The 24,081-nt window shown below is 40.9% G+C and overlaps 1 protein-coding gene across 11 annotated transcripts in view; it reads left to right on the top strand.

Moving 5' to 3' along the window:
* Positions 1 to 24,081, top strand: part of FGGY (FGGY carbohydrate kinase domain containing) — a 508,405-nt gene that overhangs the window by 40,492 nt on the left and 443,832 nt on the right. For 9 of the 11 annotated variants that reach the window (XM_044944924.2, XM_044944922.2, XM_044944923.2 and 6 more), the window contains 2 exons: positions 1,705 to 1,816; positions 7,646 to 7,797. In XM_044944924.2, the coding sequence (XP_044800859.1) occupies positions 1,705 to 1,816; positions 7,646 to 7,797 (264 nt within the window). Of the gene's footprint in view, positions 1 to 1,704; positions 1,817 to 7,645; positions 7,798 to 24,081 lie in introns of those variants that run through there. The other 2 variants (XM_044944925.2, XM_044944928.2) reach the window with 2 other exon arrangements.

Here is a 24,081-nt window from a genome sequence, read left to right as displayed (position 1 = left end):
GTGGCCTATTCCTTCTCCAGCAAATCTTCCCAATCGAGGAATTGAACCAGGGTCTCCTGCATTGCAGGCAGATTCTTTACCAACTGAGCTATCAAGGAAGCCCACAATGTTTCTGTTAAACCCCCAAAGTTCCCTTATGCCTGTTTGTAGTCAGTCCTCAGCCCTAGATAGATAATTTTTTCTGTCTTTATAGTTATTCTTTTCTAGAAAGTTTACATAAATGGAATCATGCAACATATCTTCTTTTGTGTCTGACTTTTTTCACTTAGCATAATGTTTTTAAGGTTAATTCATGTGGTTACACATATCATTGTATGGATATACCACACTTGGTTTCACCATTTGGTTAAACCATGATGAATATTTGATTTGTTCCCAGTTTTAGGGTATTTTGAATATTGCTGCTGTGAATATTCACATACAAGTCTTTATGTTGACATATGTTTTTATTTTTCCTGCTTGGATACCAAGGAGTGAAATTGCTGGATTGTGTGATAAATTTTATTGCACTTCATGAAATAGCTGCATTGTTTATCTTCTTGTTATTGAGTTATAAGTGTTCTTTATATATTTCACATATGTCTATTATCAGATGTATGAATTGCAAATATTTTCTTCTAGTATTTAGTTTATCTTTTCACTATCTTGTTGTTTTTTTTAAAGAGCAAAATTTTAAAATGTTAATGAAGTCAAATTTATTATTTTTTTCTTTTATGAGTCTTGCTTTTTAATAAATCTTTGTCTAGCCCATGTCATAAAGGTTTTCTCTGCAAGTATTAGAGTCCTAATTCTTAACATTTGGGGATATGATACATTTTAGAGTTAATGTTTATGTATGGTATAAGATAAAAGTCTAAAAGTATGGGGTTTTTTTGTATATGTTTTGTGGGAATGTTTTAGGTACAGTTTTATTTTTCAAGAAAGATTACTTCTCAGTTTCTTATGTGACTTTGGTTAAGTTTATTCCCCTCAAATAGTTGTTTTTGATGATTTTGTCCCATTTTATGCTTTTATTTTGTTAAGTGGATTTGCCAACTTCTTCATACTACCAAACCCAGAATATGCTTCTCTACTTTTTTTTAATGGTATAGAAAATTCTGTTTTATAGGTTTATTTAATAAAATAGTTTTTACTGATTTTTATATTCATAAACACTTAACCTTGGTTTATATAATTTTTTACTTACTTATGCTAATAATTCATTAAGATAGTTTCCTAGAAGTGGATTTCTGGGTCAAAAGTTATATATGTTTTTAATTTTAATAAATACTATACTATATTCTTCAGAATCTGTACTAAATTATCATATTGTTAGAATGTAAAGAAGGCCCACTTCTCCCTATCTTGCCACTATTAATACTATATATTTTTAATTCTTACATTTTTGCCAATAAACAAGATGAAGAGTGGAGTATTTTTATTTGCATTTATTTAATTTTAGTGGAGTTAGGAATTGTTTTATATACTCTTTATATACTCTTTCTTTTATGAAGTGACTTCTCATGTCCTTTGCTTAATTTCCAATTAGATTGGTTGTCTTTTTTAAAATTAATGTATAGAATATTCGGATATTTTAGTGATATTGAGTTTTTATCTGTGTTTTGTTGTAAGTACTTTGTTCATTTCCTTCTAGTCATAACTGTTGTAAGTCTTTTAAAAGCCTGTTTTGTAATAAATATTTTTGTTTATTTGTTTTTAAAACAGAAAGTTGTACAAGGGGTCAGTTTACACCAAATTCGAGGGCTTGGGTTTGATGCCACATGTTCTCTGGTTGTTTTGGATAAGCAGTTTCGTCCTTTGCCAGTCAATCATGAAGGTAGGACCGTTTCTGTCTCTTTTTGTGGTAGTGGGAGACTGGCTGGGACCCAGGGGGAGCATGAGGTCAGGTGTCTGTTATCGCCATGAGTGAGATTCACGAGTGGAGCATGGAGACCAGAGATCATGTCCCCAGAGGTTAAGAGCTTGGACAGCAGTTAGTAGGAGAGGGGTGACATTAGGGTTAGGTGGATTAGGAAGAGACTCTGCTCCCTAGGGCACAAGAGCAGCAGCAGAAAGTTTGATGTTAGCTCAGAGTGAGTAGCCTTGAAACAGGTAAGTGGTCTGGGCCTTTCCAAGGAAGCAGCCTGGAGTTGCTTATGCATATGAATTTCACTACCACGTTCATTTGAGTGGATGAGTCAAGTTAATTTAAAGGAAATAGAATAAGACAGGTAGAACCATGTATCACACAGAAGTTGGAAACAAATGGTCTCTGTTTTCAATAGTCACACCAAAGATGTTCCCATTGAATGATGTTCTAATAGACACTCACGAGTACTATAATGAGCTGTTTCAAATGTTTAAATGCCACCTGCACCTACCATCAGAACATTTGCATGATGAGTATGTGCCCTTTTGGGATACTTTAGCCAGCAGTGCTAGCACTGAAGTTGCAACCCCAAAAGTCAGGTAGGTAATGGAAGTGAGTAAAGTGGGCCAAATTTGAGAAAAATAGCAGCACGTGTGCAGAGATGAATTTCAACCGATATTTATCCTTTTAATGGGTGGCAGACATTTGGGAGTGGTGGAGACTATGGTGCATTGGAAATTGCATGCTGCATCTCAAGGAGTGTGGCTCTCTGCATTTTCAGTTGGCTGTTACCGCATAGGCATCACAGCATGCTTTGGGCTGTGTTAAGAAATCCTTAGTAGTGGACACTGCTGTAGTTGCACCTTTCTTAAATGGGGGCTGTAGACACTGGGGCACTCTGAGACACTCTGAAATTGGAGTCAGACAGTTTCAGATCTTAACCCTGCTACTGCTGAGCTGTGATACCTTGAGTGAATCACTTAACCTCTGCATGACTTGGTTTCATCTCTGAAAGACTTGGAATAATGAAACAGCACTTTGCTGTGAGAATTAAGTGAGAGACTGATACTTGATTGTTTAGAAAACTTTCTTCCATCCGATTATGAATTCTTTAACTTAGGAGAATGTGTTCCACTCATTCCTATTGACCTGATGCATGGAACAGTGATTTATAAGTGACATGCCCTGAAGAAGTATGCAAATGGACGAATGGTTAGCCCAAGTAGTAATGGTGACCATCTTTTACACACACACATTTTTTCTAATTATGTCACATTGACTAGCACCGCTTGTGTGCCAATCCCTGTCTTATTAAGTGTTAAGGCTTCAAAAATGAATACAAGTGGTCCTTGTTCTCAGTGGCCAACCACTGGCTCGGTTGGCATTGTTCTGGTCCAGGAGTGGCCCCTGTCTGGACCACTTCAGAGAGCAGAGACCCAAAGAATGGGACTGAACCTGAGCACTCAGCTCAGCAGCAGCAAGCCTTCTCCAGCCATGGAGCAGGCCGCTTGGGGAGGCTGCTGGGGCTGCTTTTAGGCTGGCTTTAAGGAGCGGTCAGGTGATGTTCTGTCAGGGATGTTGTATGGGGCTTTAGATGCTAAGAGCCCTAAGTTCCAAGGACTCTATGCCTCTAATCTGCTAAAATACAGGGTTTTAAATCTGGTTGCATGTTAGAATCAACTGGAGATCTTTTTAAGATTATCAGTTCATGAGCCTTACCCAGGGTTGTTTTTATTCAGTTGGCTTGGGTGAACTTAGGCTATCAGTGTTTTTATAAAGTCTTCTTAATAATTCTAGTATTTGGAGAATCACTGGGTACAGATGAATGAACAGCTAAAATATTAGGAACAAGAACATTTGAAATGGAGGAAGAAGAGTTCTTTGTTAAATCTGCTTATACAAGCACCCTCAGATACCATCTTTTCTTCTCAGTGTAGGTAGAATTGCTTCCTATTAACAATTAAAATGGTACGTAGGAAGCTACCCTAATTATAAGTGTTGAAAATATTGGGTAATTAGGTTGCAACCTATTAAAGAAAAGAGTAGCCAGGTTGCAACCATAATTATGTGTTGAAAAAAATTGTATTCCACCTAAAAGGTTAAAATGTACCCATTCATCAAATGCACCCAGCTGCAGGTGCCCCTTACCAGTTTCTTGCCTTTCAGCAGGTTCTATTAAGGTTAGATTTTATATGCAGTGGATTAGCCTGTGTTGGAAAGTGAAATTCAGATTTTAAGGATGAATTAAAGGGTCTTTAATGACTTCTCCTTACCTGGCAATGACCTATTCTTGATTGGTCAATTGGAGTAATTGTGGAGTGGGATCAAAAAATTAGCTATCACCATTAAAACCAAGGGTTTCTGAGGTGGTGTGAGTGGTAAAGAATCCACCTGCCAATGCAGGAGACACAAGAAATGCAGGTTCAGTTCCTGGGTTGGGATAATCCCCTGGCATAGGAAATGGCAACCCAATCCAGTATTCTTGCCTGGAAAATTCCACGGACAGAGGAGCCTGGCGAGCTACAGTCCTTGGGGCCACCAAGAGTTGGACATGACTGAGCACACACAGACATTAAAACCAAACCCCCAAGACTGGCAAAATTTACCATCTTTAGATGGTAACCAAAAAAAGAGAAAAATTCCCAAGTAAACTAAGTACAATAGTTTAAGTACACTGACCTGTGTGATAAAGTCGTCTCATTGTTTGGTTTCTCTTCCTTTGGAGGTCAGAGCAGCTCTGGGTTGCACCATGGTGCCATTGCTCTGTGCTTCCTACCTCTGTAGCCTGCCTGGCTCAGACCATAACTCTGGGTCAATCATTCTAGCCACAGGAGCTCTTGGGAGGGAGAGCAATTGAGGCTGATAATTTAGGGTCAGGGAGGAAGTTACTACCTAGGCCACTCTGAAGCAGAAACCTCATGTTTAGATGGTTTTCTGATCTAGTCATTTCCTTCAAGTATCCCTGGAACACCTCCTGTGAGGCATTCACAGTATTAACTGAATGAGTACAGGGATGAATAATCTGCCCAAGGCTAAACTGACTATGTAACCCTAATTCTTCTCTATTAGATTGCTTCAATTGTATTAAATATGATGCCATCTTGGATCTGTGCTCTGTTGGTCTCACATGCTGTCTCTGTTGTGTGGTCCCTCTTCCCTCACTCTTTCTTCATCTGCTTACCCAGTGACCAGTCACTTTCAGAATTAATCAAAAGCTTTCCTGCCTAGCGGAAGCCCCCTGTGCAGCCTCAGGTTTTGCTAACTGGGGCCTTCTCTGTGCCCCTCCTCTTCTGTGTACCATGTCCAGGTCTTCTGTCCTGGCAGTCATGACTACATACAGACTGTTTTGTCCACTTACCCACCTGCTCCATAAAAGCAGGGTCTATGGCACATTCTTCTTGGTATCATAGCACCCAGCACTGTGTCTGGCATGTAGCAAATGGTTAATAAAAGATGAAGTGAACTTTCAGTGGAGTCATTTGTTTGTATTTTTCTACAAGCACTGGAAAGATCACCTTCCATGTTGTTGTCTATAATGAACATTATTAGTTAATAATCATAATAAATAGAATAAAGTAGTTGATTCTGCACAGTCTTCATTATGTCATTCTGAGAGCTTTTTCATGTAGAGCAGTGGAAGCTGATCAGTCTGTCTTTACAGTTAATAGTTTAGCAACAGGTGTTTTTGTCTTGAAGCAGCTGCAAATACATTCTACACAATATTGAAGATACCGTCCTTTCTAACACCCACACACGTGTGTGTGTGTGTGTGTGTGTGTGTGTATGCATGATGTGTGTTCACACACCCACATTCTGATTCTGTGATGGTTCTTGAATAGGACCTGGACATTAGTATTTTTTAAAGCTATCCCGGGAGATTATAATGTGCAACTAGGTTGAGAACCAGAGCTGTAAGTGGTTTTGTTATATAGTAGAATCCACTCAGCCCTTTATACAAAATCTTAGATGTGCTTAGGGAAGGTTTCATGTACTTTCTTTTATTTTCAATGTGTTAATGTTGTTTGAGGAGCTTTTTGGGACCTGAAATCTCTCTGGTCAGGCAAATCAGTGATTGAGGCCTTGGCTTATTTCAAAGATGACCTAATTTGGTATTTTCTCAGGTTGACTTTTTTTGTTATGTTTTAAAAATTCTTTTTCAAATATATGGAAGAGTAAGGAAAATAAGATAACAGCCTCCTATGTATATATGAAGATAAACAGATGAAGTTTTATCACATTTGCCACAATTCTTTTTTTTTTTTTTTTTTTTAAGAAAAAACCACTTTAGTCCATGCCCTCCTCCTCTCCTCTGTCCAGCAGGTGATGGTTCTGCTGTAGTTGGTGTTCACAAACACTTATCTTCTGTGCTTTTATCACATGTGTGTATACACACAACAACAAACAATATATATTGTGTTTAAAAACACCAACTGGTGTAGCTCAAGTTTAAACTTGTTTTGCTGATTTATTTATCCATTCTCTGCACAGATCTACTTTCAAAACACATTTGTGCTTTTCCCAGCTATGAGAGAGCAGGCAGGTCTTCAAGCCTGAAGGCAGTTTGTCATTGAAAATGACCTAGATCTCAGAGTTGTTTTTAAGATTAAGTAAGATAATGTATATGAAATGTTTAGCACAGGGCTGCACACACACACACACACACAGCTTTATAAACATTTGTTATTAGCAAAAATTATATAATAGCTGCAGTTATTTTGCCAATAAATAAAATAACGCGTGAACTCAGTTCCTCTGGAGTCCTTATTCTCTCTCCTGCTTATAATCTGCCAGGCATATTCATTGCTGTTCTCTGCATTTTGCCATTGGAGGAAGCAGAGGGCTGTGAAGAGTAGTGACTTGCCCGTCACTGCAATATGAATTAACAAGGCTTGGGGAGGGCCAGCGGAGCAACTAGTTCCTCTGTGGGCTGCAGGGTGTCAGAAGCAGGAGGTGAGGGGCACTGGCCATGCTCCTTTTCCAGCTGGTTTCACATTCTGCTTCCTATGAAACATTCCTCTCGAGGGTCTGCTGTGCGACAAGTATGTGCCATATCTTTATGCACATTATCTTTTGTTCAATGAGTGAAAAAAATCTCAGTTAATCCATCTAGGCCTGGTTATCCCCATTTTATAGAGAAGAACACTCAGGCTGAGAAAAATTCCACAACTTTTTCAGTATCTCTGTACTGAAAGAGCATTCCTCATTAGGTCTGCTTGGTTCCCCAAATGGAAAAAAAATATTCCAGTGTTTCCCACTCCACAAAACCAACCAAGTGAGGAAAAAGCACTTAAATTAACTAATTTTAATTAAAGTGACTAGAGGCAGTGAGACTATAAGCAGATAATAGCCATTATGTAGATGCATATGATAATTATACCTGAAATTATATGTCTTGATTTCCAGGAGGCATACCTTAAAAAACTGAAGTATCATTTAGGCTTATTTCATTGGTTCTTTGCTTGAGTATATGTCCAGAAAAGTTTTTCTTAGATATAAGGGATAGGAGAGGGGAAAAGTTGAGAGAATGAATGGCAATACTGTATAATTAATCAGTGAATCTTGACTAGGATTTTGTGTAGACATTTAACCTTGGAACTATATTCAAAGAGTACATCTCTTGAAGGGAGATCCGAGGTTTGGGTGGGATGTACTAGTCAATGCTGGTGGTGTTCCCTGTTGATGTGTGAAACTATAGAAGCGATTGTGAAGATTTCTGCCCTTGGGAATCCACAAACACCCCCTTGAATTAGAATGACAAGGATGTACCTGTGTCCTCACTTTCCTTGTTTTTGCTAGGGGATTCCCATCGAAACATCATCATGTGGCTGGATCACCGGGCGGTCAGTCAGGTCCACCGGATCAACGAGACCAAGCACAGCGTCCTGCAGTATGTTGGGGGTGTAATGTCTGTGGAGATGCAGGCCCCGAAGCTTCTGTGGCTAAAAGAGGTGAGTGCACAGGTTTGGGGAGAGATTGCTCATAATAGCAGAGGATTCCTTCCAGGGAATCTATCCGTACCAGGCACCCTGCTCAAGTCTGTTGTGTTGGATTTTTCCAGCAACTCCCAGAAGGTTGATTCCATTTTATTGATTCAGTAGCAGTTAAGTCATTCTGCATAACTCATGCAAGGCACTGTGATAAGTATTTGACAGAGATTATCTCTTTGAATCCTAACAGCAACCCTATAAAGTAGTTTTTTTTTTCTTTTTTTGTGTGTGTTTTGTAAAAACTAAAGCTAATAGAGATTCATCAGCTCACCCTAAGTGACTTAATCTTAGCAGCAACCCTCTAGTTTTCTTTTTCTTTTTTATGTGTTTTGTAAAAGCTAAAACTAATAGAGATTTGTCAGCTCACTCTAAGTGACTCAGAAGCATGCAACAGAGCCAGAATCTGAACCTAAAACTGACTCTGAAATTGATTTTTCATAACATCCACTGCTCTACTGCAGTTCACAGAGGTTAATTACCATTCCAGTTAGAAAGTGGCAGAGCTGGGATTCAAGTCCTGATTTTCTAACAGGAACATTCTCTGCATACTTTTAGCCCCCAATGATTAATGTTTGACCTTGGTGGCATTTTATGGAATGCCTTTGTCATCTCACCTGAACTTGAGTTTCCATGTCCTTGTGTGATAAGGTGATCTCTGGACAAAGCACTTGCAGGTGGTTCCTGTTTCCAGATGTTAGGATCATTTATGAAGTGTGGAGAATGGTGATGTCAACTTAATGGTTCCTGGTAGATATGGATGCATGAGAAAGTTCAGGTCCTCTGGGAACTGTAAGGACTTGAAAACCCCTAGTGCTCTGGTGAGAAGAGAATTCATCTAAGGGTAAGACCTGCCATGATTCATTTACTGGCTCTGGTGGGTTGGTTCTTCAATTAATCAAACGTGGTGTTTGGGGAGTCTCAGGGTACTGATAAGATGTCCTTGGATTGCCACCATGGGACAGATAGAGATGAGCAAAAAGGATATTGATAATTAAGGCAGGCTTGGGTTGTTACTTGTTTAGTATATTGAGCTATTTTGTAAGTTTGAATTTGCAGAAAGATGTCTGTATTTGCTAGGAGTTTGAAAATACAGTGTTTTAGGAGTTGGGGTTTCAGGATCCTAATTCTGACTCTACGAGCATCACACTGTATGACTTTGAGCAAAGCATTTCTCATCCCAGGCTTCACTTTTTCCGTCTAGAAAGTGAGTGAGTTGAATTGGGTCACTTTGAAAACTGGATACCAAAATATCCTGAAATACAAATCAGATTACTAAACTGCCCTGCACTGCCCCCACACTCTATTCTGTGTTTGATAGGCCTTAATTGATTTCATTCTAGCAACCTCTGCCTGCTTGATGGCATGAGAAACTGAGGCTGAGAGAGAGGGTTATATGACTTTGCCAAACAGATGATAGAGCCAGAATGTAAACCCGTGTCTCCTGGTCTCTAAATCCCAGCTCATTCCATTTGTCATGCAGTGCTGAAACCCTCTTTAAAGCTTGTGGTGGTCTTTAAGCCAGCCTAAACATGGTACAAAAGAACAAATGGGTTGGCCATGTCACCCTTGTTGGCCATAGGTGAGGAAGAGCCATTCTAAATTAGGTGAGGAGAATGGGAGAGGTGGTCATTGGTGCAATACCAGCACCTTCCTGAGCACCTGGTTTGTAGCCAGCTTAGTGCTTTGTGTCTCAGGAGATCTTAATATACATCCAATTATAAGCTTGAGATCAAAGTAAGCTAAATAAAACCCACAGAAAATAATTAATATCTAGATTGCCTGGCTGTGATTATGACCTAAGACTGACCATCCATCTGTCCATTCATTTAGTCGATTCCATTTCAGAATTTTCTGAGTAAGGCTCTAAACCGTGCCTCACTGTGTATTCAAATACCTGAACATTGAGCTTCAAACCTGTGTTTCAGATTTTTTTAAATTGATTTTTATTTTTTGGTAAGCATGCCCAGGAATCCTTGCTGAGAATTCCTTTGGTTTTACTGTGTTTGCAAATTCAAAATCAAAACAACTTCTAAAATCATTTTTCGCATCTTCTCCTTAAAGCATGCCAGTGGCTTTATAGCTTCTCAAACTTTAATGTGTAAATGAATCACCTGGAGATCTTACTGAACTGTGGATTCTGACTTAGTAACCCTGAGATGGGACCTGAAAATTTGGTTTCTAACAAGCTCCCAGGTGGTGCTGATGTTCCTGCCTGCAGATTCACAAAACCTAAAGGCTTTTCTTTAGGTTTCTTTTCAGTTCTAAAGGCTTTTCTACCCTTATATCCTGAAAAGCATCTGTGTATGGAGAAGTGGAAAGCAGTTCCTTCTTTTTAGTGGGCCTATGGGGAACTGAGACATAGGGAAGTACTGCTTCCCAGGTGGCACTAGTGGTAAAGAACCCACCTGCCAATGCAAGAGATGTAAGAGACACAGGTTTGATCCTTGGGTCTGGAAGATCCCCTGGAGGAGGGCATGGTAACTCACTTCACTATTCTTGCCTGGAGAAATCCCGTGGACAGAGGAGCCTGGCGGGCTACAGTCCATAGGATCGCGAAGAGTTGTACACAACTGAAGCGACTTAGCATACATGCATACACATAGCTTCACTAACTGTCCAACAGCACATTCAACATCAGAACATGAGACTATGCAAGTTCACAGGGTTGCTAGGTGTTTACTCTTCATTCATTCCTTAATTTGTCAAATCTTACTTGTGGTCCTGCCATCATCTGGCAGTATGGTAGGCACTGGGGGCATGGGTACAAGGAGGACTCAGCCTTACCCTCGAGGGGCACGGTGTCCAGTGGGAACAATGGTGGGGAAGCATAAGGAGGCTAGAAACATGGACCCAGAGCCAACAGAAGATGCGCTGAGCACTGTGATACAGGAATATGAAAAGTGCTTTTGGGGAAAATAATTTGCTTCCTGGACAAGGTACTTGAGATGAGCCTCAAGATATGACTAGAGGTTTTGCCTAGTAGAGAAGAAAGGAAGGATATTCTAGAGAGACTGTTGTTTGTTATCGTAAGGTACATAGGCCCCAGGACAGGAGCCTGGGATGCTTCCCTGAGAGTAGTAGGAAATGAGACCAGGTAAGTAGCCTGGGCTTGATTTGTTAAGGGCCTGTTTGGTGAGAGAAATTAAGGATGGTTGTTAGCCAAGAGAGGAAATATCCTAGATACCTTGGGCAGGGTGAAAAGATTGGATTAGGAGTAAGAAAATGTGTGCATGGTGGGGAGTAAGAGCCAGTTTTCTTTTATTTTTTTTTAAAATTATTTGTTGCCCATGCCACATAGCTTGTGGGATCTTAGTTCTTTACAGAGATCGATCCCAGGCCCCAGCAGTGAATGTGCCAAGTCCTAACCACTGGACCACCAGGGAATTCCCCAAGAATCAGTTTTCTTATTTTTCTGATTATAGCACTTTATTGGCCTTGCTTTGCTCTTAGGATAAGCTCCAAAATTTGTAATGTGCCTCAGAAGATGATGTAGGATATCATTTTCACCTCCCCCCGCTGCTTACTGTGTGCCCCTCACTTTGCTCTCTCCGGTCCATCCATAGGGATCTACTCAGAGTGCCTCAGTCACTCCAGGTCTTTGCCATCTCAGAGTCTTTGACTAGGGGTTGGCCAACTATGGCCATGGGCCGAATCTGGCCTGCTGCCTGCTTTTGTCCTGGGAGCTGAGAATGGCTTTTACCTTTCAAATGTTGAAAAAGAATTTAAAGAAGAGTCATGTTTTGTGACTGGTGAAAATGAGATGAAATTAAGACTTTGGTGGCTGTGAAGTTTTACTGGCAGCCAGCCACATTATTTGTTTATGTACTGTCTGAGGTACTTTTGTACTTCAGCAGTAGATCTGAGTATTTGAAATGGAGATTGCATTTCCTGCAAAGCTGAGAATGTTTACTCTCTGGATCATTATAGAAAATGTTTGCTGATCCCTGGTCTTCAATGACACTGGGCCTTCTGATTGAATATTCTTCCCTCTACTCACCATTGATTCTAACTCATCATGTAAATCTCAGTTTTACTGTCACATATTTAAAGAAGGCTTTTCTGACCCTCAAGTAAATCAGAGGTCTTTTGTCATTTTACTCTTTTTTAAAACATTAATTGATTTATTTTTGGCTGAGCTGGGTCTTGGTTGCTTCGTGCAGGCTTTCTCTAGTTGCAGTATTCGGGTTTCTCATTGCCTCTTCTATTGTTGTGGAGCATGGGCTCTAGAGCACGTGGGCTTCAGTAGCTGTGGTACTTGGGCTTAGCTGCCCCGAGGCATGTGGGATCTTCCCAGACTGAGGTTCAAACCCATGTCTCCTGCATTGGCAGGCGGATTCTTAACCACTGGACCACCAGGGAAGCCCTGTCATTTTACTCTTAATTTTATTTCATTATATCTTTCATAAGTTGTAATGGCATGTCCATTTGTGTAACGACTTGTATAAAGCTCACCCCTTCCAACCATTGTAATCCACAGGAAGATGGAGGTGATGTCCATTTTGTTCCTTGCTGTGTCCCTATACTTAATCAAATGCCTGGCACATAATGGGTACTCAATAAATATTTTTTGAATGACTTGAGTGGGACAATAAGAAGCTCTTACAGTTCTCCAGGTGAGAAGTGATGAGACCTGAATTAGGCACAGTGGGATGGAGAGGAGACAGGTTCCCAAAATTGTTAGGGATTAATGTCAGCAGGACATTGAGGCTGATTGGCCACGAGGGGTGAGCTAGGTGGAGGAGTCAGAGCTGACCACTCATTTCAGTATTGCTGTCATTCATGCGCTCCTTGTGCGTAGCCTGGAATCGAATGTCAGAGGCAGTTGGATAGAATTTGGAGTTCAGACTTCCCAGAAGACAGAGTGATGTACTAGGACCACCATGGCTCATGGGCAAAGCCACTTGAGTCCTAGTTCTGCAATATGGAATTTTAATCGTGTCTTTTTCATTTAAGGTTTATGTGTTTTAGGTTGACGTATGTCTACTTAATAAGAATTGTCAGATAAAAGGAAAAACGCCATTTGAATTTTTCATAACCCCCAGCAGTCTGGCTTCTCCATTTGGTCTCAATGATTCTGACTCTCATCTTAATGAAGGCCAAATGTAAATTAAGTTCTCTCAGGCTGAAACAGCTGGAGTCTCCTATCTTTATAAACATGAAACATTGTAGGGTAACGAGGTGCAGGCTGAGGAAGGTCAAGTAAGTTAACCGGCTGATGCTGATCCTGACAGCTCAGTGTTAATGGAAGATAATTAACTGGCTTGTAGAGGATGCATGGAGATATTCCAACCCCTCTTTTATTTTAACTCATTTCCTCTTTTTGCCATTGTCAGCAAAGCAGAAAGCTAATCATTTTATAGTTTGCAGTTTTCATTGTTCATTCCAAAGTCTGGAAGCAACTGGCTAGAATGTCAGAAAATTTTGTTGATGCGTTTAGAACATGTATCTGTCCCTTTCATTTCCCTAGTCCATACGCTTCTGCTTCTGTTCTCTTGGTAACATATTGGGAAAATGAGTAAGTGATGTTCTGATTGGTTCTAATGTGCTTTTTCCTGTATATGTAGGTTCTTGGGAGCAACCAGGGAGTTTGGATGCCCAGAGAGGTGGTTTGATAACTTCCTGCTAGCTGTACAAGGTGTCAGTTGAATGCTTTGCAGTAGGAACTATTAAAAAGAAAACTGTTAGACTTCAGGAAAGCCCGATCATTTTCTCCTCTGTACAGTGAGAGGCTTGCACAATAAGTGCCTTGACCAGCCTTATTCTTCTATTCCTCTTGATTATATAGTAAGATCTATTTTCTTTTCTTCAGGTTTCTTGTCTTGAAACTTTATGAAAGATAAACTGTCAGTTTCTGTCTTAAAAATGGAGCATTTCTTTTTTGATGGCAATATAGTGGAAACTAGTCTTTCTCTATTAGTTACTCTGGCTTTAAATGCATGCATAGGTCTTGATATTATTTACCTACATTCGTCAGGTCTTTGCTGTAGAGCTAATACAAGACAGGAACTTTGGGAGGTAGAACACAGTTGTGTAACAACAAGTACTGGATTTGAAGGCAAATGACACTTGCATTTAAGTCTTTCCCCACCATTTACCAGTTTTGCATGACCTTTGACTAAATCAATGTCTGTGATTTTCAGCATGCGTAGCTGTCAAATAACTAATGACAATAATGTCAGTCTTGTGGAATTAATTGTAATTTAGTCAGATATTTGTAAAATATACAGTAGATATTCAAATAATAGTTTAATTCTCACTTCCACTGTGTTTTAAAATGTTTGTCTCTACTGATGGATATGTCAGTAACATTCTATAGCCAATTGAGAGAATGTTAAACACTAGAATATCTTATTTCAAGTCACTGAGTGTAATGAGTTGCATGTTTTTCCTGTTTGAATAATAGCTAAAGAAAGCATCTAAAAATGACCACAAAATTGTCAGGCAAATCAACAGTCACAGAAAATAGTGGAAGAGTATAAAACATGTTTTCAGAGTCATTCATTTATCTGAATCCTCCGTATCCTATGTATGATACCTGTACCAGGAGGCAGCCAGCTTTGAACTGCAAAGCAGAGTGACTCACTGAATATCTTGTACATGTTTCCCCTAAAATTCACCAATGCGTATAGCCCCCGAGTTATTTTATTCCACAGTGATTATTTAATTTTTATACTATCTTGTGGTTAGATTTATCGTTTTTTATAAATGAGGAAGATGTGTGCATGCTCAGTCACTTCAGTTGTGTTCGACTCTTTGTGACTTTATGGACTGTAGCCTGCTAGGCTCCTCTGACCATGGGATTCTCCAGACAGGAATACTGAAGTGGGTTGCCATGCCCTCCTCTAGGGGAATTTCTCAACCCAGGGATCGAATTCACATCTCTTGAGTCTCCTAGCACTACACGCAGATTCTTTACTGCTGAGCCACTGGGGAAGCCCATAAATGAGGAAACTGAGGCCCCCCAAAAAGGTTAAATGTCTTACTCCTAGCCTCATATCATGTAAGTATATGTACATCAAAAACCATACAAACAGCTCCCTTCCTATGGGGGCCTGCCTTTACAAAAAAAGTGAACCTTGTCTTCACAAAATTGTAGCCTTTTTGAACTAAGCAATAAGAACAGAATAAGGAAATAGATGTGGTTTTGGAGAAGCCTCTTGAGAGTCCCTTGGACTACAAGGAGATCAAACCAGTCAATCCTAAGGAAATCAGTCCTTAATATTCTTTGGAAGGACTGATGCTGAAGCTCCAATACTTTGGCCACCTGATGTGAAGAGCTGACTCATTAGAAAAGACTCTGATGCTGGGAAAGATTGAAGGCAGGAGAAGGGGATGACAGAACGAGATGGTTGGATGGCATCACCGACTCAATGGGCATGAGTTTGAGCAAGCTCCAGTAAATGGTGAAGGACAGGGAAGTCTGGTGTGTTGCAGTCCAAGGAGTCGCAAAGATTCGTACACAACTGAGCGACTGAACAACAGCAACAGCTGAGGAAATAGATGAAATCAGTAGCTAAAATGTACATAGTGCTTATTATATATCTGCTGCTGGTGCTGCTAAGTCACTTCAGTCATGTCCGACTCTGTGTGACCCCATAGACAGCAGCCCACTAGGCTTCTCTGTCCCTGGGATTCTCCAGGCAAGAACACTGGAGTGGGTTGCCATTTCCTTCTCCAGTGCATGAAAGTGAAAAGTGAAAGGGAAGTCGCTTAGTCATGTCTGACTCTTAGCGACCCCATGGACTGGAGCCTACGAGGCTCCTCCGTCCATGGTATTTTCCAGGCAAGAGTGCTGGAGTGGGTTGCCATTGCCTTCTCTGATTGTATATCTAGCACTTGTCTAAGCATTTCATCCCAGTTAAATTTATCTGATCTTCACAACCACCCTAGGAAGTAAGTCTCATCTTTTACAGATGACAAAACAGCCTCAGAAATGTTAAACAACTTGCCTGAAGTTACTCAGCTAATAAATGGTAAGGTTGGGGTTTGAACCTTGGCATTTCAGACCCACAGAATGGGCTTATCACCATTTCACTCTACTGCTTCTTCAAATGTTTGCCTTCCAGGGTTTGGATAAACTAGTTCAGGGAAGAAACTTGGATGTGACAACTTCAGGAGCATCTGAGGCTGGGAACATGGATGCTGGGATTATTTTTTTTCATTTACAAAGTATTGGTTGAGTGTTTCCTGTGTGATGAGTATTGGGGATGCCAAGGTGAGCAAGATAGATGAGCACCCAGCGTAGGCTTCTGGGAACTTAGATTCTAGTGTAGAGAGACAGAAAATAGAACAAATATATATGCAAAGTGATTTTGTTTCCTGGAAAATGCTATGAGGGAGAAACTCAGGTGAACAGATTTGGCATGGCTGGTGTGTTCTCTTGGGAGGTTTCGGTTGACAAGAATGATGAGATTTTCAGGAAGAAGGGGCAGCAGACTCAGTGGAGAGAAGACTCTCAGGGGAGAGAAGCACCTATGAGATCCACCTAGGTCAGCAGGGCCAGGGGCAGGGTATGAGCGAGGCAGACAGGGGCAGAAGTGGGGTTAGAGAAGTGACCAAGGGCCAGACCCTACACAGCCTTGAGGTCATTGGCAGGAATTTGGATTTATTCTAAGAGCAGTGGGAAATGGTTGATGAATTTTAAACATGGGTGTGACATGATCTATGTTATGACTTTGGAAAAAAAAATACTTCTGGCACATGTACTGGGTAGATAATAAATATTTGTATAGCAACAACAAAGTTTACACTGCAATGTTAAAGGGAAAAATTATGAGGCTCTACAGTCTTACAAATGTATTTGTTTTAAGAAATTTACAGTATAGGAAAAAATGGCTGCATATATCATTACAAAACACAATAATGAGATACTATCCATGGTTGGAATAGTTTGCTACTGTTACAGCACAGTGCTCAGGCCTTTATTACTTCTTAGTACTTTTCCATTAAAAAATAATCTTATAGTTCCAGGTATCCTTTCTGGTCGACAGCACTTCATTATTTAGCATGGGACTTTTTTTCGCCCCCACTGGGATTATTTCCTTAAACCATCTGCACTATATGAAGGGATTTACATACATTATTTCATCTAAGCCCCTCTGTGACAGGTATTATTATTCCATTATACAGATGAGGAAAACAAGACCTGGGGGCTTGAGTAGTTTCTTTAAAGCTACACAACAAGTGGTAGAGCCAGGATTCTCACTAGGTCCAGCCTCCAGCCCTGGGCGCTATCCATTGGCCTGCACTGCTCTGTGACTCATTTCTGCCCACGTGCAGGGTTATAGGCTAGCAGCCCACAAACTGAATCTGGTCCCCAGATGGGTTTTGTTGGACCCACCCTGTACTTGAAAAAAAAAATTCCTTTTTGAATTAGTGTCCAACATTTAAAAAAAAAAAAAGAAATTTCACATAAAAATCCAGATTTCTCTGTTCCTCTCGAAAAAATAATAAAAGGACTTGGCAGTCCTGGGTTCACATTCCCATGTGGGAGGAACTGGCCAGAGCTGCGCTGGGGCTGTCCCTCAAGAAGGGGCGAGTGTCCTGCATTTTACAGCGTTCCCCACCCAGCCTGCTTCACCATTTCCTCTTCCAGCAACTAACCCTCTGGGCGCTTGGAGCTGAGACCCAGGCCGCAAGAATTTGTTCAAGGACTCCATCATTACTTTTCCTATAACAGAATACTTAGAGAAATGGAAAGTCTTGCCAGATGGTGCATTTCTTGATCAGTGGATCTAAGGATACCTTACCCATGTTCTCTTACACCTCTGGATCTTTGCTGAGGTCTTCCTTCTGCATGGTAAACTTACAATGATTTCTTTTCACTTGGGGAAATTTATACCAATTCTTCAAGCTCTGAGAAGCCTTCCTTGACTTTCACCATGGAGTGTTGATTAGAGTCCCACCCTCTGCTCCGCCTATGGCATCTTCCTCTTACCCCTGCCCTGGAATGTATTAAACTATTATTGCATCTCATTTATCTCCACGTCTGTGATGTCTGGGGCATTGCTTTGCTTTGTATCTTAACAGTGATAACTCAGTAAATATTTTAATGGATGGATGGGTAAACTTACTAAATAATTTGTTATGCCATTTTTGGTTGCTGGGTGTGTCTGTTCTGTTCCAAAGTAAAGATCACTGCATGTCGAGCATATGTTACTTTTCTCTTCCTTATTGTGGAAAAAGAAGTTTGGAGTATTACTGCTCCTTTCCACCCCAGAGCCACCCCTTGGCTGCAGCCTATCACCTCAAGTCACTGCATATATTGTGTGAAGTGAAGCCTCCAGATAGAGGCAGAAACTCCTCTGTGCTTCTCTCCTTGTCTTTGTACTCTGAGGGGACTAACCCCTTTGTGTTGCTTCTTTTATCCCCAAGAAAATGGAAGACACATCATCTGAATCAAACAAGCTCTTTTTTAGAGTGTTTATACTAGGGCCATATTACGTTTGGACCAGATTTCTCCCAGCCTTTGAGCACGGCCGACCGTATTGTCAGCTGGTGTTAGGGCATCTGTTGTGGATTTTCTCTCCAGGGTGGTCTTCCCATAAACTGAGCTTGTAATTGAAATATATGGAGTGTTGAGGCTGATGGCCTGTCTTCATTTACCTGGACAGTGAATCTTTTCCTTATCCCTGCATTTGCATATTTGATTTATATGCCAGCTATGTGCTGTATTCTTTTAGTTTTATAGTCCAACAAAGTGATTTTAAAAAGCAGACCAAATTTTTTTAAAAAAGAAGGACTTGGCCTGATACCTAATAACATTTAATAAGCGTCAGCTATTGTTATGATAATATATTTTGTATTTTACTTTACAGCTTCTATGGCTTGAAACTGTGTTTTCTTTATTTGATTGATGACGTGGCCCTGTGAGTTAAATATTGAATGTTTGCTGCATTTTATAGATAAACAGAATAAGCCTCAAATAGATGCAGTGCCTTGTCCACAGGTATCAGGCTTGGGCCTTCATGAAGGTGCTTCTGGCCCTAAATCCTGTCTTGTTATTTTGTTTGTCATCTGTTGCATCATGTTCCTTTCTCATTTATGTTGGTGGTTTCTGAGCTCCATAAAAGTAGGTACCAAATCTGTTTCCATACCTGTTTCCTCCCCTTACCCAAACGTGGTGCTTCACATTGAAAACATACTCGATAAATATTTTCCAAATGATTCCTTGTTTTCTGGTCTAAGGCAGACTTATGGCTGAAATAAATAGCAAAGCCCCTGTCCCCAGCCTCCTTGCTGCCAGCCATCCTGACAACTGTGTAGGGATGTCAGCTACTTCTAGGAATATACAGAGAAGCGAGAGAACGATTGCTATGTTCCACTGGCCTTATGCCTACATGGTATGATTTTCGATGTAAGACAAAGATTGAACAAAATTCTTTTCTCACCAGGTTAAAATGGATGTAACATCTATTGGAGGAAAGAACTGTCTTTAGAAAATATACTAAAAAAGAAAGTGCATTTAATGCTTGTTGTGGTATATAGGAACTCATTAGCACGGTCAGCTTCATTGAGGTGAACTGTTCCGTTGGAAATCTGGAGGCCCAGGATAGGTGGATGTTAATTAGGGAAAGGGAGGACACAAGCCAGAAGTCAGGAAGGACATAAGTCAGAGCATTCTTCTGAAGTAGTAGTCTCATTTCTCTGAACATACAGTTTGGTTTTATTTTCTTTTGTTGTTGTTCTGTTGTTGTCTTCAAAATGAGAATAGCTGTTCTGCTATTGTAGGACTATGTTCATTTAATCAGTGAAACAAGCATTCATCTAGTAAATACTGTGAGAAAGGCACTGTGCCTGGGATGGGGAGGCAGAGTGGAAGCCAAGAGCATCCTTTATCTCAAGGGGCTCCCAAGGCTAGGATCAAGCGTAACAGGCTGTGAAAGCCATTTTTCCCAAACACTTTATTGTCAAAATTGTCAAACATACAGAGACGTAGAAACAGTTTTATAATGAACACATAGAACTCTGACCTGGATTCTGTCGTTAATATTGTACTGTACTTGGCTTATCAAGTGTATGTCCATCTATCTGTCCTTCTGTCCACCCAAGCAGGCCATCTTAAGTTTTTGGAATAGATTGAGTCACTGTTGGGCTTCCCAGATGGTGCTAGTGGTAAACAACCTGCCTGCCAATGCAGGAGATGCAAGAGGCACTGGTTCGATACCTGGGTCGAGACGATCCCCTAGAGGAGGGCATGGCAACCCACTCCAGTATTCTCCCTGGAGAATCTAGTGGACAGAGGAGCCTGGTGGGCTACAGTCCATAGGGCTGCAAAGAGTCAGACATGACTGAAGCAACTTAGTGTGCACGCACAAGACATTATTACACTTGTGAAAGCATGTTGAAATATTAAAAACCCTTTACTTTTTTGAGATGCTTATCAATATTATTCAAGATATTGACCCTGTTTGATTGCTATCCATGAACATTATTGACACCTACACTAGAATTTATTAAATATTCTACCATATGCTCTTAAGTCTGCTATCTCAGTTCATTCATCTGAAAATCCTGTGAAATAAATGTTATCACTTACTTTGAAGATAAAGAAGCTGAAGATGGAGAGAGTTAGATGGAGAGAGTTAGATGGATTACCACCTCCCGGCTCTATGACTTCTGGTAGTGCTGGAATGCAAAAACCTGGGTTTTCTAACTCTAGGAAATGGATTTAAGAAGAAGTAAAGGCAAAAAAGCAAAATGGCTGTCTGGGGAGGCCTTACAAATAGCTGTGAAAAGAAGAGAAGCGGAAAGCAAAGGAGAAAAGGAAAGATATAAACATCTGAATGCAGAGTTCCAAAGAATAGCAAGAAGCGATAAGAAAGCCTTCTTCAGCGATCAATGCAAAGAAATAGAGGAAAACAACAGAATGGGAAAGACTAGGGATCTCTTCAAGAAAATCAGAGATACCAAAGGAACATTTCATGCAAAGATGGGCTCGATAAAGGACAGAAATGGTATGGACCTAACAGAAGCAGAAGATATTAAGAAGAGATGGCAAGAATACACAGAAGAACTGTACAAAAAGGAGCTGCACGACCCAGATAATCACGATGGTGTGATCACTGACCTAGAGCCAGACATCCTGGAATGTGAAGTCAAGTGGGCCTTAGAAAGCATCGCTACGAACAAAGCTAGTGGAGGTGATGGAATTCCAGTTGAGCTATTCCAAATCCTGAAAGATGATGCTGTGAAAGTGCTGCACTCAATATGCCAGCAAATTTGGAAAACTCAGCAGTGGCCACAGGACTGGAAAAGGTCGGTTTTCATCCCAATCCCAAAGAAAGGCAATGCCAAAGAATGCTCAAACTACCACACAATTGCACTCATCTCACACGCTAGTAAAGTAATGCTCAAAATTCTCCAAGCCAGGCTTCAGCAATATGTGAACCGTGAACTTCCTGATGTTCAAGCTGGTTTTAGAAAAGGCAGAGGAACCAGAGATCCAATTGCCAACATCCACTGGATCATGGAAAAAGCAAGAGAGTTCCAGAAAAACGTGTATTTCTGCTTTATTGACTATGCCAAAGCCTTTGACTGTATGGATCACAATAAACTGTGGAAAATTCTGAAGGAGATGGGAATACCAGACCACCTGACCTGCCTCCTGAGAAATCTGTATGCAGGTCAGGAAGCAACAGTTAGAACTGGACATGGAACAACAGACTGGTTCCAAATAGGAAAAGGAGTACGTCAAGGCTGTATATTGTCACCCTGTTTATTTAACTTATATGTAGAGCAAGTCATGAGAAACGCTGGACTGGAAGAAACACAAGCTGGAATCAAGATTGCTGGGAGAAATATCAATAACCTCAGATATGCAGATGACACCACCCTTATGGCAGAAAGTGAAGAGGAACTCAAAAGCCTCTTGATGAAAGTGAAAGTGGAGAGTGAAAAAGTTGGCTTAAAGCTAAACATTCAGAAAATGAAGATCATGGCGTCTGGTCCCACCACTTCATGGCAAATAGATGGGGAAACAGTGGAAACAGTGTCGGACTTTATTTTTCTGGGCTCCAAAATCACTACTGATGATTACTGCAGCCATGAAATTAAAAGACGCTTACTCCTTGGAAGGAAAATTATGACCAACCTAGATAGCATATTCAAAAGCAGAGACAGTACTTTGCCAACAAAGGTTTGTCTAGTCAAGGCTATGGTTTTTCCTGTGGTCATGTATGGATGTGAGAGTTGGACTGTGAAGAAGGCTGAGTGCTGAAGAATTGATGCTTTTGAAGTGTGGTGTTGGAGAAGACTCTTGAGAGTCCCTTGGACTACAAGGAGATCCAACCAGTCCATTCTAAAGGAGATCAGCCCTGGGATTTCTTTGGAAGGACTGATGCTAAAGCTGAAACTCCAGTACTTTGGCCACCTCATGCGAAGAGTTGACTCATTGGAAAAGACTCTGATGCTGGGAGGGATTGGGGGCAGGAGGAGAAGGGGACGACAGAGGATGAGATGGCTGGACGGCATCACTGACTCGATGGACATGAGTCTGAGTGAACTCCGGGAGTTGGTGATGGACAGGGAGGCCTGGCGTGCTGTGATTCATTGGGTCGCAAAGAGTCGGACATGACTGAGCGACTGATCTGACCTGATCTGAAAGGTTATTTGGTCAACTCCAGCCTCTATCAGGCAACGCACCCTTCCCCCCACCCCCATGTCTACGGATGAGATACCTAGGTAAAGAGATCTAGTTCTCTTAGTTTAAGCTTCAAATCCCAGATAGCATTTTGTCTAGCTCAAATTTTTAGATAAATATGAACTCTAGAATAAAAAGTTCTCTTAATTTAGACATACGATTGAAGAATCATGCTTGGAACTGGATGGAATCTGAGGTTTCCTCTACTACACAAGCTCCAACCCATTTCTCTTTTTCTCTCTGTGGTCCAGCACATGAAGTTACCTCCCAAAGGTCTGGCCTCTTCCTTCTCTTTGCACTCACCTGAAATGTTTACAGTTGGAAAAAATGAATAAATGACTCAACTACTTCCTTAACTGTTCTTAACCTGGGGGTCCTGGCAGTAGTTCTGTAGCTAAGACCTGACTGGAGGCCAGTCTCTCTGCATGAAGCTGTGGCCACTTTGGTGGTTGAATGATAAAGGGATTCCAGGATCTGCATGAAAGCCCACATCTCTGAATCTTTCCTGTATGGAGAGGCTGGGGATTAGGTGAAACTTGGGCACGAGCTCAGTAATAAAAGAAAGTCTGATCTCAGCTCTACAGCCTAATCAGTACTCTTACCCACACCCTCTCAAAAAGCTGCTTTAGTCTGGCTTCCAGGCTCTGTCTTCTCAACAGTCAGTGTCTTCTGGCTCAAAAACACAAGACTAGGGAATTAATGAATGAGTAAGTATATCTATATAGAAGACAAAGCCATATGTGGTCCAATTATGAGTGTTTAATGTATTTTTGCTATTAATACATTTCTAAAGTGCTCAATTCCAGTATAAATCTATTTGGATAAATAGCATACAGAGATAAATACCTGGAAATCAGTGTTCTGCATTATTTGAGAAGTGCTGACTGCTTATTGAAAATAAGAAGATATGATCTAATTGGTTATGTCTGGGAGTAATGATGGAGAAGGCAGTGGCAACCCACTCTAGTACTCTTGCCTTGAAAATCCCATGGACAGAGGAGCCTGGTAGGCTGCACTCCAGGGGGTCGCCAAGAGTCGGACAGGGCTGAGTGACTTCACTTTTCACTTAGGGAGTGTTCAGAGGGAAATAGAAGCTGCCTGGGTAGTGGCTGCCCTGTTTGGTCTCTGTCTCTCATTCAGTCTTTGCTTAAGGATCAGAATAGTGGCACAGATCGATGTTCTTCTCCCAATAACATTGCGTGTGTAGAGTATTGGAGCTTGCCCAAGAAAAGCAAAGTGAGCTACCAGGACATGAGATCTTTTTACCAATCAATTATTGATAGTATTAATAATAAGTATTTCATCTTCTCTATTGATATTATTCACCACTGATTAGCAAAAATGACCAGTCAAGGGCTAGCAGCAGTCAGGGTCTGGCATTTGGGAACAGCTGTTCTCCATGACCCCTGAAGTTCTCTTTCAGCGCTGGTGTTCTGTGAGCCTAAGATAGATAGGGAGAGAGTCGGGACTAGAGTGAAGCCTACTGCAGTTGTCTTGGCGTGAGGCCGTGTGGTCTGGCCTTGGCCAGGGGTCAGAGACCAGCCCATGGACCTGAGAAAGGGAGTGAATCACTGTGCAAGTATTTATTGAGCACCTCCCATGTC

Source organism: Bubalus bubalis, chromosome 6 (genome assembly GCF_019923935.1).
Source record: "Bubalus bubalis isolate 160015118507 breed Murrah chromosome 6, NDDB_SH_1, whole genome shotgun sequence".
NCBI lineage: Eukaryota > Metazoa > Chordata > Mammalia > Artiodactyla > Bovidae > Bubalus > Bubalus bubalis.
This window is presented reverse-complemented; position numbering and strand designations above follow the sequence as displayed.